The sequence below is a fragment of the Sorex araneus genome, chromosome 1 (genome assembly GCF_027595985.1).
Source record: "Sorex araneus isolate mSorAra2 chromosome 1, mSorAra2.pri, whole genome shotgun sequence".
Classification (NCBI taxonomy): domain Eukaryota; kingdom Metazoa; phylum Chordata; class Mammalia; order Eulipotyphla; family Soricidae; genus Sorex; species Sorex araneus.
This window is the reverse complement of record NC_073302.1, coordinates 333,761,678-333,782,519: the sequence shown is the minus strand read 5'-3', so window position 1 is coordinate 333,782,519 and position 20,842 is coordinate 333,761,678. Positions and strand designations below refer to the sequence as shown.

General features: G+C 38.4%; 1 protein-coding gene across 1 annotated transcript in view; it reads left to right on the top strand.

Moving 5' to 3' along the window:
* HOOK3 (hook microtubule tethering protein 3) overlaps window positions 1–20,842 on the top strand; it is a 111,522-nt gene that overhangs the window by 25,980 nt on the left and 64,700 nt on the right. Inside the window, exons 4-8 of the mRNA XM_055124675.1 lie at window positions 4,032–4,082; window positions 5,696–5,828; window positions 10,736–10,803; window positions 15,240–15,302; window positions 17,604–17,687. Of these exons, the coding sequence (XP_054980650.1) occupies window positions 4,032–4,082; window positions 5,696–5,828; window positions 10,736–10,803; window positions 15,240–15,302; window positions 17,604–17,687 (399 nt within the window). The remainder of the gene's footprint in view (window positions 1–4,031; window positions 4,083–5,695; window positions 5,829–10,735; window positions 10,804–15,239; window positions 15,303–17,603; window positions 17,688–20,842) is intronic.

Genomic DNA, 20,842 nt, shown 5'->3' with positions numbered 1-20,842 from the left:
TGATATGTGCAGGGAGCTTAAAAACTTAAATACACTTTAGTGAAATAATCTAGAATTGTATGTTGGCTGTAACTTATTGCTGCTCACTAAGAAACTATCACTATTATTAAAGCCTAGTGAAGAAGCATTGAAAATCAGAAAACTGCAACCAGAAAGTCTGTATCCATATCTCAACTTTAACATTTTCTCTCCTTGGGAAACTTATTTGAACCTTTTTATGTCTTGTTTCCCTATTTGTAATATGAAGTTTAAAATGGTCTCTACCCTGGAAATACAGTAGTTAACGTGTAACATATTGAAAATAATTTCTGACATACTAGTCACTAATGTTGTTATTAATAATGACCAAATATTAACTGTGTGAAAACATGCTGAATATAAATTCATTTTATTTCCTTCTTAGTAGTCTTGAGTACCAGTATTTCTCAAACTCCTTTGACCAAATGTCAGGAATACAGTGCATTATAAATTGCTGCCCACCTAAACTTTTACATAGACCCTTTTGTGTTTGTGTGTATAATTATATGTAGAGTCATCAAATTTGTAGGTTTATTAGCAACCACCATAGTGAAGACTCAGAAGTATTCCATCTTGGTAAGTCTTCTTGGTGCTGCTTTTATACCTCTGTCCACACCACATATATCATTCCTCTCCCTAATTCATGTTCACTTGGGTTCTCTAGCTCTATAATTTTGCTACACTAAATTTCCCAGTTATGGTCATGACTGGAAGTGTAGAAAATTCTGGAACTAGGGCCAAAGAGAATACACTGGGTAAGAAGTTTGCATTGAACACAGCCAACCTTGGTTCCATCCCTGGCACCCCAAGTGGTTCCCCGAGCCCCATCAAGAATTATCCCTTACCTCAGAATCAGGAGTAGACCCTGAGTCATCAGGTGTGGTCCTAAAACAATAACAACACCTAAAAATTGTGGAACTTAAAAAAATAGAATCTTTCGTGATAGTGCGAATCAAATCCACATTCGACACATACTCTACCACTTGTCCCTGGCCCTACAATCACTTCCTTTTTTTTTTTTCTATGTAGAATGGTATTGACTAAGGAATGTAACTGTATAAACTTGGAAAACTCCTTGACTTAAATATTTCTTTTTTTTTTTTTTTTTGCTTTTTAGGTCACACCTGGCTCTGCACTCAGGAATCACTCCTGGTGGTACTCAGGGGACCATATGGGATGCTGGGAATCGAACCCGGGTTGGCCACGTGCAAGGCAAACACCTACCCACTGTGCTATTGCTCCAGCCCCCCCTTAAATATTTCTTATAAAGCATTATTCATGAGAAATATTTATTGATTGCTTAGATATTGGATGTGCCAAAATCTAATTTCTTCCTTTTAAAGTCAATAGATTTAGATGCTGTTTTTGAAATGTTTCACCTATAAAGTGTTTATTTAATGAAAAATACTTTATGGATTGCTTAGGTACTGGGTGTGCCAAAATCTAATTCCTCCTTTTTAACCCAAACAGACTAGATACTAATTTTTGTTTGGTTTTGGTTTTCTTTGGCCACCCCTGGGGGTGTGCAGGGTCTGTTCCTGCTTCCTGGGGCAGTCCCAGTAACCATGGAGTGTCAGAGCTCAGCCCCAGTGCCACACCATGCAGGGCATGTGCCCAAGCCCTTGAGTCAGTTGCTGGGTTAATAAGCACTTTTTGATAATACTACTATTGAGGGGGCTGGAGTGATAGTACAGTGGGTAGGGTGTTTGCCTTGCACGCGGCCAACCCAAGTTCGATTCCCAGTATCCCATATGGTCCCCTGAGCACCACCAGGAGCAATTTCCAAGCACAGAGCCAGAGTAACCCCTGAGCATTGCTGGGTGTGACCCCAAAAAAGCAAAAAAATAAAATAAAATTACTATTAGAATAGGCATTTAAAACTATTTTTAATGATAACTGTATAAATGCTTAAAACAGTGCCACTAATCGTTTTGTTTGCTTCTGGGCTTGACCAAAGAGAAAGTTGTATATCCCACTCTATCCCCCAATGTACACAGTACACCTATACATATATACAGTGTGTGGCTAGAGTGTCAGGAGTGTGGCTAAAATGGTAATATACAGAACAAGAGAAAGTTATTCATATTCTGAACTGAAAATGTCAGTTCTGATTTGAGTTTTCACTTCTATATGTTAGTTACCCTTTATATTTCTTGATGTTTTAGTTGCTGCTAATTAATAATGATGATAAGTTACAGACTTTTTCAAGAGGAAATAAATGGTTTTCTTAAACAGGATATAAAATACAATTTTAAATGAACCCATTTAATGCAATTTCAAACATCAAAATATGGGAAATGAATATAAAGTATATATTTCTCCAGATTCTCTAGAAATTTAAATAATTTTTATGGATGAAATATAGATATATTTGTGTTTGTGTTTGTTTTGGGACCAACCCTGGGGATACTCAGGGATTTTTCCTGGCTCTATACTCAGGAATCACTCCTGAGGGTCTCAGGGATCAAATGGGATGCCGGGGATCAAACCTGAGTCAGCTGCATGCAAGGCAGATGCCCTACCCCATCTGTTTGCCCTACCTGCTGTATTATCTCCCGATCCTGTGTGAAATATTTTTTAAGTTAGGTTTTTATTGTCTCTTATAAGTGTTTTGTTTGCCACTGGATTGCACTGCCACAGTTTAAACTTATTTTGTCTAATAACCTCAGATTCTAACATTAATTCTAGGTTAACATCTTAAATTGTTAACCTTGTCTAGGGATACCAGTGATCAACAGAATCATATTGTATGTATATTTTACTTAATTCAAATTCAACCTTAGAGTTATGTGTAAAATTAAGACAAAAATAGGGGCTGGAGTGATAGTACAGCGGGTAGGACATTTGCCTTGCACGCAGCCGACCTGGGTGATTCCCAGCATCCCACATGGTTCCCCAACCATCGTCAGGAGTAATTCCTGAGTGCAAAGCCAGGAGTCACCCCTGTGCATCGCCGGGTGTGACCCAAAAGGAAAACAAATAAGTAAATAAATAAAACAAAAACTGCAAGTGATTCTTACCTCATTTCCCTCCTATGATATTGTAGACCAGTGAGCCTATGCATGAATGAGCGTTGTACCTTGAGAGCTTCACACAGCACCTAGAGTCCTGCTGTGTTGAAATAGTCAACATTATTCCTGCATTTGAAGAAATAATTCTTTCAGGGGGTTTCTGTTTTTACCTGTGATTCTTAAATATTTTTTTTGATACTCAACTACAAAAAATGTTTTCTGACAGGCAGATACTTCAAGACGTTCCTTTAGAGGTTATTTTATTTTTCCAGTTTTTGAGCCACACCCAGCAGTGCTCGGGGCTTATTCCTGGCTCTTCACTCTGGGATCACTCCTGGCATTGCTCAGGGGGGCACAGGATTGAACCCAGGTCACCTAGACAGCATCCTGCCTACTATTCAGCCCAACATAAATTATTAAGAGATTTCTAAGGTTAACTTTGAAAGTAATTTGTGCTTGTTTGCTTACGTCTTTGTAAAATACAGTTCCTCTTTTCTAGGAAATACAACACTGAGTTCAAGTCTTCGTTGAGGACTGCATATTTTTCTTTACCTGCAAAAAAGAAAAACCTGAATAATTTAACTCTCTAGTTTAGTCTTATTTGATTACTCTCCAGTTTTCAATCCGTAGAGTTGTAAATTGACAATACTTCTGTACTTTTAATTTACTGCAAATTGACAATACTTTGTCCAATGCAATAATTGGATACTTCTGTGTTTTTTAATTAATCTCTTAGATTAGACATATTAAGCCATTGTTAGTCTTTATTTTTTATAACAGTGGTAATTCAGATCCAGTTGAATGGCTGAGTGATACAGCTCTGTGATAGAGCATAAGTGTCAGGTCCTGGGTTCAACCCTTGGCTCTAAATCCTTTAAAAAATTTTTTAACTTGTCAGATGATTAAGTAGAATGATTAATTAGTTCAGAAAGTTTTTATCTTACACCTTGTGTTTTTCTATGCATACATTTTTACCCAGTTGGTTTTTTTCTCTTTAAACAGATAAGCAATTTAAAGAAAATTTTAAAAGGGATACTGGATTATAATCATGAGGTAAGAATCTTTTTTCCTTTTTCTATTGGAAGTATTCCTATATGTTTCAAGTAAAGAGAAAGTTGCATAAGTATCAGTCATGAGGGCCAGAGTAATAGTGCAGTGGGTGTGTACTTCTCTTGCACACAGCTGACCCGGGTTCAATTCTTGGAAGTAAGTCCTGAGCACAGCCAAGTATGGGCCAAAAAGAAAAAAAAAAAATCAGTAATGGATTTATCTTTCTTTTTTTTTTTTTTTTTGGTCTCTAGGATGTTGGTTTAAGCAATCATCTATTATATAATTGTGAGATTATGTTTTTACTAGGTTATGAAAAGTTTATCAGACTTTACTTTCTGCGCATAATTAACTCTCCTTTCCTCTTTTTTCCCTCTGAATATAGTTTAAATAGTCCTGCATTCTTGTAGTTTCCTTGCCTACACCAGTTTCTTCTTCGTTTTTTTCTGGTTTTGAGACCACACACAGCTGTGCTCAGGGCTTACTCCTGGCTCTCTAAGCTCAGGGATCTCTTGTAGCAGTTCTCAGGGGACCTACACTGCCTGGGATCCAACCAGAATTGGCCGGGTGCAAGGCAGGCACCCTAACCCCTGTACTATCTTTCTGGCCCCAAGAGCTACCTAGTGTTATTGCTTAGCAAATCCCCATCTTGAGGTTAAATCATTTTATCCTCCGAGACATGTTCAGCAGGCAGCAGATACCAGTTGAACACAGCATAGCCTCAAAACCTATGTTTTTTATTACTGTTTTGTCTCACAAGCTTATTTGCATTTATACTTATGTTGTCTAAATAGTACCTCAATTGCATATTTGCATCTCTGTAGTCCATTCCAAAGCCACACCAAAACCAAAATTATAATAGCTATGAGTATGTCACTTTTTCTGCAGTCTTCATGGTTTTCTGTTATATTGAGAATCAAATTTATACTTCTTATCATCAGCTACCAGGAATTTCTTGACCTCCCTAATTACCATATGCTGTTCTCCCTTCACTAAAAACACTAACACTTTCATCCTACATGTTCATTTACGATTGCTTTTTCAAACCATTGACAGAAAATGACCCATTTGTCTACATGTTATTTTATTAGAACTAGTCAATTTCCCCATAAAAGAATCTTCCATTCTCCTTTCTGATAATAGGTTTCTGGCGCCTTACACTATCAATTTTTTGGAGTTAATAGAAGTGAAAGTAATTAGGAATAATCTTAGTGTTCAAGGAAGAGACCGCTCTTTGAGCTCTTTGTTCTTCCTGTTGTACCTCTGATTCAGAACTTCTCTGGCTTTATTACTTCTTCCAAGGAGTTTACATCAGTTTTTTTTAGAGGGATAAGAAATACAGTTTATTCATTCAGTGTACATATCACGTTCAAGATAAGAGCCAAAATTGCCCTGACTTAAGATAGTTATGACTGAGATGTGGGGGGTAAAGATTGGAATTAGAGGGAGGTTACTGTGACAGCTCTGTGAAGGCGTGTGATGTGACAGCTCTATGAGAAAGAGTGCCCTGAGCTGCTGTCTTAGCAGGAGGTTTCTGGCGCATTACACTGATCTCTGTTTAATATTGTATTTGGTCATATAAATATGCTTTCACTTCAGGCCTTTTTGTTTTCATTCAGATTTTAGGTCAACAGATTAATGATTTTACCCTTCCTGATGTGAACCTTATTGGAGAGCATTCTGATGCTGCAGAGCTAGGAAGGATGCTTCAGCTCATCTTAGGCTGTGCTGTGAACTGTGAACAAAAACAAGGTAATTTATTTGACGTTGGTGCATATATATATATATATATACACATATATATAAAATTAAGGAAAATAAAACATAGTATGTTATCAGTACAAATTGCCAAACATCATTTTAGGTAATTCTCAAAGAATGCCATTATCTATGATTTTGTTGGTAATTTTTTTGAAACTTAAAAAAATTTTTTTCCAAGGCAAAGAAATTTGAATATAATACTGTAAAACTTCAAAAATTTTAAGTTATGTTATTCTTTATAAAATAACAGAGTAGGAGACTAACACCCAAGAATAGTAGAAATAAGTTCCAGACAGTTGACTCCATGGCTTGGAAGCTGGCCTCACATTCTGGGGAAAAGGCAGCTCAGATAGAGAAGGGAACACCAAGTAAAATGTGGTTGGAGGCCACGAGGGGGAAGGGTGATGAGGGTGATGCGTGCTTAAAGTAGACTAGAGACTTAACACGATGGCCACTCAACACCCCTATTGCAAACCACAACACCCAATTGGAGAGAGAGAACAAAAGGGAATACCCTGACACAGAGGCAGGGTTGGGTGGGGGGAGATGGGATTGGGGGCTGGGAGGGATGCTGGGTTTATTTGTGGTGGGAAATGGGCACTGGTGAAGGGATGGGTTCTCGAACATTGTATGAGGGAAACGCGAGCATGAAAATTTATAAATCTATAACTGTGCCCTCATGGTGATTCGCTAATTAAAAAAAGATAAACTTTTAAAAAAAATTTTAAAAATATATGTAACAAAAAATTATGTTATTCTTTACTCTGGGATATGTTGTAATTAATTTATAGGATAAGATCCAACTAAATAATTAATATAATAATGATATTTGTTATCAGTTTAGTTTGGGGAACTTAAATTTGATTATTTTAGATTGTAGGTACAGCAGAATTTATTTTATATTTAGATAATAAACTCATGCATTACAACACTAGGGGCTAGGATTATAAAACAGACAACAGGACCTGGCCTTGACGAACTTGTAATTTAGTGAAAGGGAAGGCAAATAAATAATGTTACATATAACGTTATCTAAGTAATTGTAATGTCCTGATAAGTACCATGGGAGACAGTATAGTCTTGATTCAGAGAAGTTACTTAAGCAAAGATACTTGGAGGATAATAGATTAAGGGCAGTTTGTATTTTTTTTTTAAGAATTTTATTTTATTTTATTGAATCACCATGTGGAAAATTACAATGCTTTCAGGCTTAAGTCTCAGTTATACAATGCTGAAACAACCATCCCTTCACCAGTGCCCATATCCCACCACCAAAAAAAAAAAAAAAACCTCCCATCCCGCACCCCCCCCCACCCACCGCCATGTAACTGATAAATTTCACTTTCTATTTACTATGGTTACATTCAGTATTTCAACACAAACCTCACTATTATTGTTAGGAGTACCCCACTAGTCAGACCTGTTGTGAAGAGTTAAGAGATAAGAGCTACTGCGGCCGTACGATTTTGGATTTCTGTACTTTAGCAACTAAGTCCAGGGAGATTTCTTCCAGATATTGGATCATTGCAAGCTTATAAACCCCATCTGTGGTTGTCATAATATGACGGTCACCACGCCCTTCACCCCCAGCAAGGAAGAGGCGAGAGAGAGAGAAATACCTTTCCCCTCCTGGGCGGGCATGGGGCTGAAGCTTAGTTCTCAGTCTGGAGACATTCTGCCTGGAGCTGCCCATTCCGAAAAATTTAGCTGGCGTCTGGAGTCACGCTCATGCAGCTGCGGAGAGGCCGCACACACGTACGCTCCCCCGGGATCACATCTTGGCGGCGGGAGGGGCTGGTGCCACCCACCTTCCCAAGAGCACCCTCGCATCCTATTGCTGCAGTCGTAAATCCCATCTGTGGTCCTCATAATATGGCAGTCCCCACGCCCTTCACCCCCGGCAAGGAAGAGGCGAGAGAGAGAAATACAAGGGCAGTTTGAATAGTAAAAGTTGTCAAAAAGAACTGTGCCAGCACCTGGAGCCATAGCACATCGGATAGAGTGTTTGCCTTGCACACGGCCTATCCAGCTTGGATCCCCAGCATCACATATGATTCACCGAGCACTACCGGGAGGCATTCCTGAGCACCGCCAGGCCTGGCCCCCCTCACCCCCAAAAAAAGAACTGTGCCACCTTTGAGGGATTAAAATAAAACCACAGCTCTATTTAGAGAATAGTGAGGAAGGGTTAAGGGGAGAGCTGATGCAGGGGACAGTGTGTGAAGAGCTTTGTTGAATGTGGATTCACATTTACTGTTAGTTACTGATCTTTGAAGATCATGGGATTATTTTATCCCAGAGTTCTTGTTCTTGTTCTTCTGTCTGTCCCTGGTAATGCAACTTGTTGTCTGTACATTTTTGGTATTCTGGGGATTTTTTCTTGAAAATAAGACTCTTTTTACTGCCATCTGATTCAGGAATTTTTTTCTAACAATTCTTCTTGCTTGCTCCATTCCTTTTAGGTTTAGCAATCCATGCTTCTATTGTAATTTTAGTTAGTTTTACCCAGTTTAAACTCAAGAAATAGTGTTTTTTGCATTTGTGATTTTTGTAAATTTCTAAGATAACAAGTTTGTTAAAGATTATAAAATGTTTGGATAAGATTAGAGACATTAAATCTCTTGGTGCTTGAACAGGAAGATGAAAAATTGCTGTAACTTACTGATTTCTGTTAATGACTTCTAGAATAGGAATAAGGATGTCACATTCTCATAGAAAAGAACACGGTCATTTATTAGATTATTCCTCTAGACCAAGTATTATTTATAACACCTAAGTTCCATTTTCCCCTGGAATTTTATGTAAAGGATAAAAACTTACTACCAGATAAAAACTTTCACCTCACTTACGTAGAGAGCATTTTCTGATCCCAGTCACACTTCTGGTAACTTGCAGTCAACTGAGGGAAGTTGTGAATGGTTGGGCATTCTGTCCCTGCATGTTGATAACACAGTATGTCCTCTCCTAACATCAGCCTAGGTTCATTGGAACCACAGCCTGTTCCCAAGATACCATGCTTATGAGAAATCAGGGAAAATATAACCATGTTGCTTTCACATTTGCACTTAATAAATGATTTTAATATTAAACTGTGCTGTGAAGTATGGGCCTGTCCTAATAGCTTTGTTTTCAGGATAAACACTTGACATAACACTTTATTTACCAGCATTTCCTCATAGAACATATATATGCTTTTAGTGATCACAGATGCTTGTATTTTAAGCTTTTATTTTTTGGAACTTGTACATTAATGTAATTTTCATCATCATTTTATCATTTGGTGTTTTACGGTGTTCGCGGGGAAGGGCCTTGACGTGGCAACACCGCTTCTTAACTAACGCTTCCCCTCTCACACCTTACTAACTTCCTACCTCCCTGTTCCACCGTTCTTCACTTTCAGTAGCTCATTCAGGCTCATTCCTCCCCCGTCACCAGTGCCACTGTTCTTCTCTTCCATATTCACAGTGTTTTATTTTGAGGATTGTTTAGTCATCCTAGTTGTATCAGTTTCTTCGAAGCTTTGCAATTCAGTGAATTTATTTGTTAGCTTTGGTCTTGCTATCTTTGAATAAAATATCTTAAAATACACCTTGCTTACTCATATACTGATAGGCTATTTCTCATTAACATAATAAACATTGAATTCAGGCTAGAAGAATTTTTTTTTAAATCAAATAGTTATATTTCTACTGTGGGCTTAGTACCATATTTATGATTTAAGTATAGAATATATATTTTTATGTATCACTGCATATTTGATCTGGTACAGATAACCTTAGGACTATACATCATTTGAAAAATGGCTTTATTAACTAAAAGTTTTGTCATTAACCACCAGGATGGTACTGGTTAGTAATGATGTCATTCTTTTTTGAAAAAGGCAAAACAATTTCCTGTCAAGCAAAGGGTTGCAGTTTGACTTTCCCAATACAAGATATTCTTGCCAAAACAAAAACATCCCTCAACATATTACTTGGAGTGCTAAAATAATTTCTTAATTTCTTGTCTTGTTGTTGAGTATATGAAAGGCTGGAAAGAGGCAGATTTAAGCTAAATTTTCTATAATTTCTTTTTTCTGACAAACATTTTTTTTACCATATTTTGTTGACATTCGGTTGACTTTTTTTAAATGCCTAATATCACTTTTTTAAAATCCAGTGTTGCATTTTAAGATCATGAAAGTTTTTTTAGAGCTTTTTAAAAGACAAATAATTTTTATTTCCAGTTTTGCCACACCTAACAGCCATGAGAACTTTCTCCTTTTTTGCCAATGGGTGAAGATAAGAATGATGTCTTTGGTATCTTAGATTATTAGAATATAGGTCATCATTTTAAATCTCTGTGTAAACAATATTAGCTGTACTCTTAATTTCTGTCTTATTTCCATCTTAGTTTTTTGTCTGAAGCAGCTTGCAGGTTCACTAAGTTTTTTGTTTCTGTAATAGAAAATATTATGGTAGGAACTATACATAATTTAGTGCTTTGATGTCATGTAAGAATAAGATGCCTACTTCAGTGTTTCTTAACATGTAGCAAATATAGTAATATGAAATCTTTTTCATTTAATACTTTACCAATTAATTGTTTTGCATTTCTGTAATCTCCATTCTTTTGTCTGTAGTCTCAACTATTTTATGCAAAATGGTAATGAGGGAAATTTTCCTAAGGAAAGATAAAAACTGTGATGTGATTTTTGAGCCTTTACTTAGAGTGTTTGTATATATATTTAATACATGTAAATATATGTTTACAGTTAATATAAATGAATGTGTATTTATATATGTATTCATTTATTTTATAAAACCATATGTAAGAAATTTCTAGATTGAAAGTGCTTATAAAAATTCATGACTATCATTATCTTAGACAGTGACATTTCAGATTATTCTCGTTTTCAGAATATATCCAAGCTATTATGATGATGGAGGAATCTGTTCAACATGTTGTGATGACAGCCATTCAAGAGGTATGTTGAAACTTTGTACTTTTAGTTTGTGAAAAATTAAAGGAGTAAACCTGATTCTAGGTAATCAAAGTAAGCATTTCTCTCATATTTTGAAAATTTTTAAAATATATTTGATCTAATTTTTTTAAATGTACCCATTATGGGATTGGAGCGATAGCACAGCAGGTAGGGGCGTTTGTCTTCCACGCAGGCAACCGAGGTTCAATTCTTCCGTTCCTCTCAGAGAGCCCTGCAAGCTACTGAGAGTATGCCGCCCGCACAGGAGAGCCTGGCAAGCTACCCGTGGCATATTCAATATGCCAAAAACAGTAACAATAAGTCTCACAATGGAGACGTTACTGGTGCCCACTCGAGCAAATCGATGAACAATGGGACTACAGTGCTACAGTGTTAATGAAAGTACTACTGTGCTACAGTGCTAATGAGAGTAAGCATTTCTTTCATATTTTGAAAATTTTTGAAATATATTTGATCTAATTTTTTTAAATGTACCCATTATGGGGGCTGAAGCGATAGCACAGCGGGTAGGGCATTTGCCTTGCATGCAGTCGACCCAGGTTTGATTTCCAGCATCCCATATGGTCCCCCGAGCACCAATGGGAGTAATTCCTGAGTGCATGAGCCAGGAGTAACCCCTGTGCATCGCTGGGTGTGAAACAAAAAGCAAAAAAATAAAATAAAATTTACCCATTATGCTTGTTATTATTGTTTGTTTGAGCCCACATCTGGCTATGCTCAGGGCTTACTTCTGAGTAAGGCTCACTCCTGACAGGGCTCATAGAACCATATGGCATGCTGGGCTTATAATTTGAGTCATCTGCATGCAAGGAAAGCACCATACCTGCTGTACTGTGTTTCTAGCCCCCATGCTTATTTTTATTTAAGTCCTCAATATACCTTGCATGCATAAATATTTTTTCCAGTATTTTTAAATGTCTTGATGAATGAAGAGTACAGTGACTTTGAAAGCTCTTATAAATTCCACTGTGGTATCTATCTCTAAAATAGCAGTTTGCCTCTCACAACTTCTGATTTCTTACTGACTGAAAATGAGTTTCCAACCCCAATCATATCCAAAGCATTCTAAGTGAATATTTGTGTTAAAACGGAAAGGGGGAAGGAATATAAGAAAGGCCTATGCGTTTACTTAATGAAAGTTTTACTTAACATAGGAGACATCTTAAGAAAATGGAAACCCAAAGAAGTTTCAATCTGAGGTTTTTGGGTGGGGGGTGAAGTGGTTTGGGACCATACCCTGTGGCACTTGCCGCTTATCCTGGCTCTGTGCTCTTCTGATGTAGCTAAACTAAATGATATTTTGTATCTACCATGTTTTATTTATCCATTTTCAGTTGATAGACATTTGAGTTGTTTTCTCTTTTGGCCAATGTGATTAATAATGTTGTGAATCTAAGAGTACAAGGATTTAAGTTCATTTTTTTTTTTTTTCTTTTTTTTCTTTTTGGGTCACACCTGGCAATGCACAGGGGTTACTCCTGGCTCTGCACTCAGGAATTACCCCTGGCCGTGCTCAGGGGACCATATGGGATGCTGGGATTTGAACCCGGGTCGGCCGCGTGCAAGGCAAACGCCCTACCCGCTGTGCTATCTCTCCAGCCCCTTAAGTTCATTTTTAATTCTCCCAGTTACATAAGTGAAAAATGAAGAGGTCGGCCCAGTTGTTGCTAGTTTAAAGATTTAGAAATTGGAAACATTCTTATCTTGGTGGTAAAGTTTTTTGATGAGTATGGGAGAATTAACAAGCTTTAAGAAACAAGACAGGTCTGGATAACCTCTAAAAGGAATAAAGAAACTTTGGAGGCTAGTTTGACAGCCTAGTTGAGGTTGAAACTTGTTTAGAATCTTAAAAAATATCTGGGAGAGGAGGTATCTACACCTTGCGATATTCAAGTGTTACTACTTAGAAATTACTCCTGACAGTGATTGTCGTATGCTGGAGATCCAACCCTGGTCAGCTGTGTGCAAGACAAACGTCCTACATGCTGTACCATCACTCCGGCCCCCAAAACTTTTTAAATTTGTTTACTCTCAGTATTTAGAAGTCAGGCTCTATGACCAGAATATTCTATTCAGTTAATTTCCGTTTGAGACTTTCTTAGGAAAAATGAATCAAGGTAAGAGGAGAACTGAGAGTATATTGACAAAAGCTAGGCCATGATATCTATGAAAGAGAAGGTAACTATGGTGCTGGAGTGACAGTACAGCGGGTAGGGCGTTTGCCTTGCTCAAGGGTGACCCGGGTTCAATTCCCAGTATCCCTGTAGTCCCCGAGCACCCCAGGAGTAATTCCTGACGGCAAAGTCAGGAGTAACCCCTGAGCATTGATGGGTGTGATCCAAAAAGAAAAAAAGAAAAAAATAGAAGAGAAGGTAACTAAACAAATGATGGAAGTTAAAGTAGGAAGGGGGAGATTTGCAAAAATCAGAGGTGTGGTAACAAAGAAGAGTGGGCTTCCATAGACAAATAATGTTCACTATAAAGTCTATTGAAAGGGAAAAAGAAGTGTCCATAAGAATGATAGGCTAGAACTGAAATACAGGAAGAGGTGAGAGGCATCTGGTCTAGATTCCCGAGGAAATGAAGGAACAGACATACTAAAATCAAGTATTTGCATTTCTGGCACATGTACAGTCATTGCCGATGCTGTTGTTGGTGTGGGCACTTCTTGATATAGAGGGAAAAGTACAGGTGAACATAACTACCAAGTATGATAAAGGGACATTATTAGAACGTTTCTAGTTGTTCCTTTCTTTTCTCCTTCAGATACTCCATGAGAAGGAAATAGAACACTTCTGAAACTATTATAGCCTGCCCAGACATTTGTCACAATTAGGACTTTATCCTATCACAACCCTCACATGAGTGCGATGCTAAGGGTGTGTGTGTGTGTGTGTGTGTGTGTGTGTGTGTGTGTGTGTGTGTGTGTGTGTGTATGTTACTGTTAATTTTGACTGATATTGATATCCACACTTACTTTTTTTGTTTTTTTTTTTTTCCCCACTTTTTGGGTCACACCTGGCAATGCACAGAGGTTAATCCTGTCTCTGCACTCAGGAATTACTCCTGGCGGTGCTCAGGGAACCATATGGGATGCTGGGAATCGAACCCGGGTCGGCCGCATGCAAGGCAAACGCCCTACCCGCTGTGCTATTGCTCCAGTCCCTCCACACTTATTCTTTAGAAATAGTTATTGACATTACTTTTTTCTTAACTGAAAAGTCACTTTATACATTTTTAGCTTCATTTTAACTTAAACAGTTTTTTAGGTAGTAAGTATAGTAATAAATCTTATGACTATACTGAAATATTATAGCCTACACTGAAAATGTCAGAATTTGTACCTGTAATTATTGAGTGAAGGCATTATTTTGGAATAAAAACCACAAAACTTTAAACAAAAAGGTTATGCATAAAACATTCATTTAATATTCATAATTTTTATTCTGTAGTGATTAAACATGAATTTTTTTTTGTTTTTTTTTCTTTAAAGAAATATTTTATTGAACCACCGTGAAAACAAAAAAAAAATACAAAGCTTTCAGGTTTAAGTCACAGTCAAATACTGATTAAACCACCATCCCTTCACCAGTGCACCCATTCCACCACCAAGAACCCAAATACACCCCCCTCCCACCCCACCCCCCATCTAAGTAGCTAATGATATTCCCATTATTCTCTATATATATTGAGTACATTCCATATTTCCATACAGAACTCACTATTATTGATTGGAAATTTTCCCCAACAATCAGGCCTGCTGAATAGGCATCATCTAATAATTTCTCTTCATTGCTAAGAGTGAAGACTTTGAGTCCGCGAGGCCGCAATAGCGGCCGCGTGGTTTTGGGTTTCTAATATTTTAGCTCAGTTCACAGTCAAAATGGATGGCTGCAAGAATCCGCTCTGGTGCCAAAATGGGTTAGGAGACCTCAGGATCACAGTCAATAGGCGCAGAAGGTTTGCTTCTCGTGCCGCGGCTCCCGGTTCATCTCTGGGCGGAAGGCGCGCCGGGAACACCCCCCCTCCCAGGACCACCTACAGGCTACGTCACTAAAGAAAGTCCTACCTCCTGGTGGAGGGGTCTTACAGGGTGGCTCTCACCGAGTGGCTGCTGCCGCTGCCGCTGCCGCCATTTTCGCTCAGAAAAATGGGGTGGAGAGGGAAAAAAAATCCCTCCCCGGGCTGCACGAGGTTGTAGCTCAGTTCACAGTCAAAATGCATAGCTCAAGCATCCGCTCTGGTGCCAAGATGGGTTAGGAGACCTCAGGATCACAGTCAATAGGCGCGGAGGGTTTTCTTCTCGTGCCTCGGCTCCCGGTTCATCTCTGGGCGGAAGGCGCGCCGGGAATCTAAACATTAATTTTTATTATTATTTTTTTACCTCATGGTTATAATCATTTAAATTTGAATTTCAGCTGATGAGTAAAGAATCTCCTGTCTCTGCTGGAAACGATGCCTATGTTGACCTTGATCGCCAGGTATTTAATTTTGCTGTATTTTAATCCATGTAAAGATGAAAATGTACTCATTAGATATTATTGAAAAGAACATTTCTGATGGTAATACGTGGGTATAATTAATTGTGCCTAAATTCAAGAACTTAAACCACTTGGGGCTGTAGCAGTAGCTCAGCAGGGAGGGCATTTGCCTTGCATGTGGCTGACCCGGGTTTGATTCCCAGCATTCCATATGATCTGCTAAACACCGCCAGGAGTAATTCCTGAGTGCAGAGCCAAGAGTAAACCCTCTGCATTGCCGGGTGTGACCCAAAAAGAAAAAAAAAAACTTAAATCACTTTATTAATAAACATTTACAAATGTATTTTGTAAATATAATTTGTAATTTCATGACCCTCCCCTTTTTATTTCATTGCCCAGGATCAGACACAAGGCTTTACATATGCAAGGCAAATGCTCTACACTAAGCTACCTCCCTGCCTCTGCTTTTTTGTTTTCTGGGTCCCCTGTGGTCCTAGCTAGGGCAGAGGGCATTGCTCTGAGAGTTGGGACCCCGTTCATGCAGAGATGGAGCCTCAGTTCCCACATTAGTATGCACTCGAATCCTTGGAGCCATCTTCAAAGCCTGGTTTTTTCTTTTGGGATGGGAGCGGGAGGGTGCTGAGTATATAACTCAGTATCTCATACTTGTTAAGCATTAATCTACTCTTGAGTTATATCCTTAACCTAAAAAAAAAAAACACAATTTAACTCATAACTTATGTTTTTTGCTCAGGATTTTTCTTTTTCAGTTTGTGATTCTTTTCCTGTATGTCGCATTTAACAGCATAGCTGCACTCCTAGAAAATGTCATGGACTTTTAACCATATGATTTATTTATAATACAAAAGATACTATATCTTTGTAAAGAGTGAGCAGTCAGATATTTGACTGCACCCACAAAAGACTATTTTTTGTTGTTGATGCTGTTGTTTTTGTTTAGGGGCCACACCCAGTGCTGCTTAGGGATTACCCCTGGGTCTGTACTCAGGAATCACGCTTGGCAGATTCAGGGGCCATGTGGGATGTCAGAAGCTGCATAGAAAGCAAGCACCCAACCTGCTATACTATATGTCTGGCACAAGACTAGTTTTAAAGAACTTTGCAATGTATATTTTGGGTTTTAATTACAAAATTACTTTATAATTGTGATTACAATTCTTTTTTTCTGAAGCAAGATAGTTTTTATTGAAACTTCCTTAGATGTGAGGATAGAGAAAGAGTACATCTTCAAGAAAAAACACAACTTCTCCAGAGTGTGAAAAAGCAAGCAAGCAAGCAAAGATACATAGAGACAAGCAAGTGAAAGGCATATTTAAGGAAGAACATGGGCTTGAACAAGTCTGATTGCATGAAGGCTTGGCACATGGATAAAAGCCAGTATTCTTAATTGACTTCTTTAGAGTTAATACAATAATGGGACATACCTTGGGGATATTTGGGTTGGGAATCAAAACAATTTTTTAGTTTTAAACATTGATTTAAAAAATTAGCAATTAAAAAACTATCTTGTGTTGGGGGATAGACTTAAAGTGAGCATCAGAATTTAATCCTGGCAGTTCTTGGTGACTTCACTATTTGATGTGAGAGCCTGAGCATGCGATGTTACTCAGTTCCTGTGGCGCAAGGAGTTAGCTAGATGCAAGACATATGTCTCAGTCTCTATGCTATCTCTTCAGCCTGGACCTATAATTTTAAATGACTGCTGGGATGTTAAGTCAGTTGAATAGTCTGAATTACATGTGCGAGTCCTTGTATTTTATCCCTGCCACCACACACATGCGAAAAAAAAAATGTTGAAATAAACTAGCTGAATAGTTATATTAGAGGAAGGGGGTGGCAGTTGGGGAGAGGTTGGGGAGTGGGGACACACCAGCAATGTTCAGAGTTCATTCCTGGCTCTGTGCTCTGGGGACCACGCAGTGCTGGCAGTCAGACAGAGGTCAGCCTCTGTAAGCCAAACACCTTATATCTCCTGCCCGCTAGCCCTGTTCTGTAGCTGATACATGTATTACCAAGAATGAAGTAGCCCAGATAGATGTGCAAGTACATTTGCTATGAAGAAAGAACTAAATTTAAAGTACAAAAAAAAAAACCTCAGTAATAAAAAAATATATAAAACTAGAAAGGCCTTCATTTTGTTACAGAAGAGCTCTTAATGTCTTAATTAAGTTCTTGATTAATCCCTGTTCCACAGAAAGATGTTTTAATTTTCATAGCATATATATGATCACTGATATTGCCATTTCATGTTGAAAAGTTTATTATATCTGTTCTAACCAGTTGAAGAAAACTACAGAGGAGCTCAATGAAGCTTTATCAGCAAAAGAGGAAATTGCTCAGAGATGCCATGAGTTGGATATGCAGGTAAGAAATCTTTTCTGTGTGCCCCTGATTTGAAATGCACCTCTTACATAGCTCCAAATGTGCTAGATTCTGCCCTACAATACAGTTTTATTATAATCTAGCCCATATTAAGAGGGGAAAAAAACAGATTTCTCATTAAAGACAACAGACTGAGCAAAGCTTATTGCTTCTTCTAGCAACCCCTTAAACATACAACAAATAAATTATCACTGTATTGCTTTGAGTCTGAGAGGAGAAGAAATAGGAGTCTGAGGAGGAGCATTAGCATGTACAGTCTTTGTGGTGTGCAAGTAAACTAGCTCTTGGAAGGAATGGCAGAGATTTTTAAATGCACCCATTTGCAGTGTTTGTCAGTTTCTAGAATATAGTACTCTTACCTGACCAACTTCAAGTTATTAATAGTTTGACCCATAGCCCACAAGTCAGCTTGGTTACAGCCAACAGCAGCACACGGTCTTCAACCTCAGAAAGCCAAAAGGCAATTGGAGAAGTGCTGAGTGGAGAAAAGGAGTCAAGAATGCAGAGGCCAGGAATACTGTAGGGAGGAGAGGAGGAGGCCGCTGTCACAGAACACCTGAGTATTGCAAGTGTGACAGAAGGCTGCCGTGAAGCTCTCACTAGCTATTAGCACAGAGTTAACCCAGTCAGCTCTGCTACCCACGGCAGAGACTTGCTCTGGCTACATTCCCATCAAAGCCTAGCCCTCTGCTGCTGAGTGGTGAAATGACCAGAAATTGCACACTTAAATGTGCGTTGGACACATGCTGATTTCATTGTGGTACTCACATGTAACCAGGTTACAGTGCTCCCCAGGTTCACTGTGGTGCTTTCCTATTTGCTGGGAGTCACAGTCATAGCTTCAGTGCTCACACTTTTTGCTTGTGCTTGTGTTCATCTGATTGTGCATCAAGACTTGGACACACTAATGGTGAAGGGATGGGTGTTTGATGACCATGTGCTCATGTGATCAAAGTTCAAACATGAAATTTTTGTTATTGTATCTCACAGTGAATTAATACAAAATTTTTTTAAAATAAAAAGAATTACACACACTGTTATAGATCCAGGAGTGTCAGATGGGACTATGCTCTGGTGCTTGTTTGTGGCATCGGAGATCAAACTCAGCCTGTTTCTTTTCTCAGTGCAGGCACTTTTAACCAATTTTAAGGGTAGTTAACAAAGAAAGGTGATGTGTATAGTATAGTAAAGGCATAGTAAAATTCTATAGAGATTAAAGGAGCAAACCTCTCAGATTTCCACAGTAAGAGCATTACGGCTATATACAAAGGACCTAGGAATGCATGTGACTGGTGTATTCAGGAACAGGAAGATGAGGAGGTCAGGAGGAGATGGGAGCGTGGGAAGAGAACATTATTGTGAAGCCTTTAGCAGCCTTTATAGAAGCTGCTGGGGGATTTTGAACAAAGTGGTCATGTGGTATGAAATTTGTTTAATTTATGACATGGCAGTCATAAATTGAATTAAATTTTAGTAGAATAGACTAAAAGGAAGTGGCAGATTAAGGAGTAAGGTCATTGTAGTAATCCAAGTGAAAATTAGGTTGGCTTAGAATATGAAAGTGGTAAGAATTGATCAAACTGTGATAGAAGACAGCAGCTATAATTGCTGACCGAGTGAATGTGAGCAAGAGGGAGAGACATTGGGACTGACTGAGCAACTGAAAGGATAGAGTTACATTTTACTGACAAGAAGACTAGAAAGATTGAGGGTCGGAGTAATTAGGTGTTCATTTGGGCAGTTTAAATTTCAGGAGCCTTATTAGACATCCAAGTGGAAATGATACCCAGTCCAGGTTCCAGGCTAGAAATAGAAATGTACAAGTTGTCAGTGAACTGATGGTGTTTACACTTAGAAAACTAGTAGGCACCCCTATGTTCAGAAAGCTGTGGAGTAATCCAGTGATTGACTAAAGAAACAAAGGCTGACCGTACAGAGAGCGGGGCTCACAAGCCCTGGAGGCCAAATGGAAAAAGTACTATAAGAGGAAATCCTGAGTGGTGTCTCCTGTTGACTGATGGAAGTGGCATTGTGTCCAGTCTGCTGAAATGGTAGAACTCATAGCCCAGCTAGGACAAGTTGAAGATAGAGGGGCAAGATGCAGAGGTTAGCATCAGGAACGGCAGCAGCTTTTGTTTCCATACCTTTATTGTAAGCATTTGACATATAGTGCAAATACACTAAATATATATTTTAAGGTATATAATTGTGATATTTTTGATTGATGTAAGTATAAACCTGTGAACTATCACCACAATCAGTATAATGAATTCATGACCCTCTTAAGTTTTCTCTTGATTCTTTATAATCTCTCAGATTCCAAGTTATCTTTCTATAGATTAATTTGTAGCTTCTAAATTTATACGTAAGAGGAATCATTCAGGGGCTGGAGCAATAAATAGCACAGCGGGTAGGACGTTTGCCATGCACGGCCAACCCAGGTTCAATTCCCAGCATTCCATATGGTCCCCTAAGCACCACCAGGAGTAATTCCTGAGTGCAGAGCCTGGAGTAACCCCTATAAATCTCCAGTGTGACCCAAAAAGAAAAAAAGAGGAATCGTTCAGTGTATAATCTTTCTTTGGTCTTGTTTCTTTTATTATTTCAAGATTCATTCATGTTGTTGGTAAAAATAGTTAATCATTGGGTACAGAGGTAACTCAGGACTAAGCCACAGGCTTTGCATGAGGGAGGCCTGGCTTCATTCCCTTGCACCACATGAGCACTAAGGGAAACAGCTCCCAAGCTTAGATCCAGGAGTAGCCCCTAAACATTGCCAGGTCTGGGCCAGAGGCCCCTCCCAGTACTCAAGTCTTTTTTATTGCTAAATAGATTCATATTCTAATGATCATTTGTTTTGTTTCTCAGGTTTTTGTTTTTTTTTTTTTTTACTTGATCACAAATGGAGCTGTTACAAACTTTTTTTAGAAAAACTAAGAATAGAATGTTTAGGTCATGTGGCAATTGCATATTCAGTTTTTTAAAAAGAATACACAAAACTATTTAAGTAATGATTGAAACATTTAACATTTTCACCAGAAATATGTGAGAACCCCATTTGTTCTGCATCTTTACCAGTGCTTGGTGCATCCAGTCTTTATCATTTTAGCCATTCGAGTGGGAGTGTGTTCGTATAA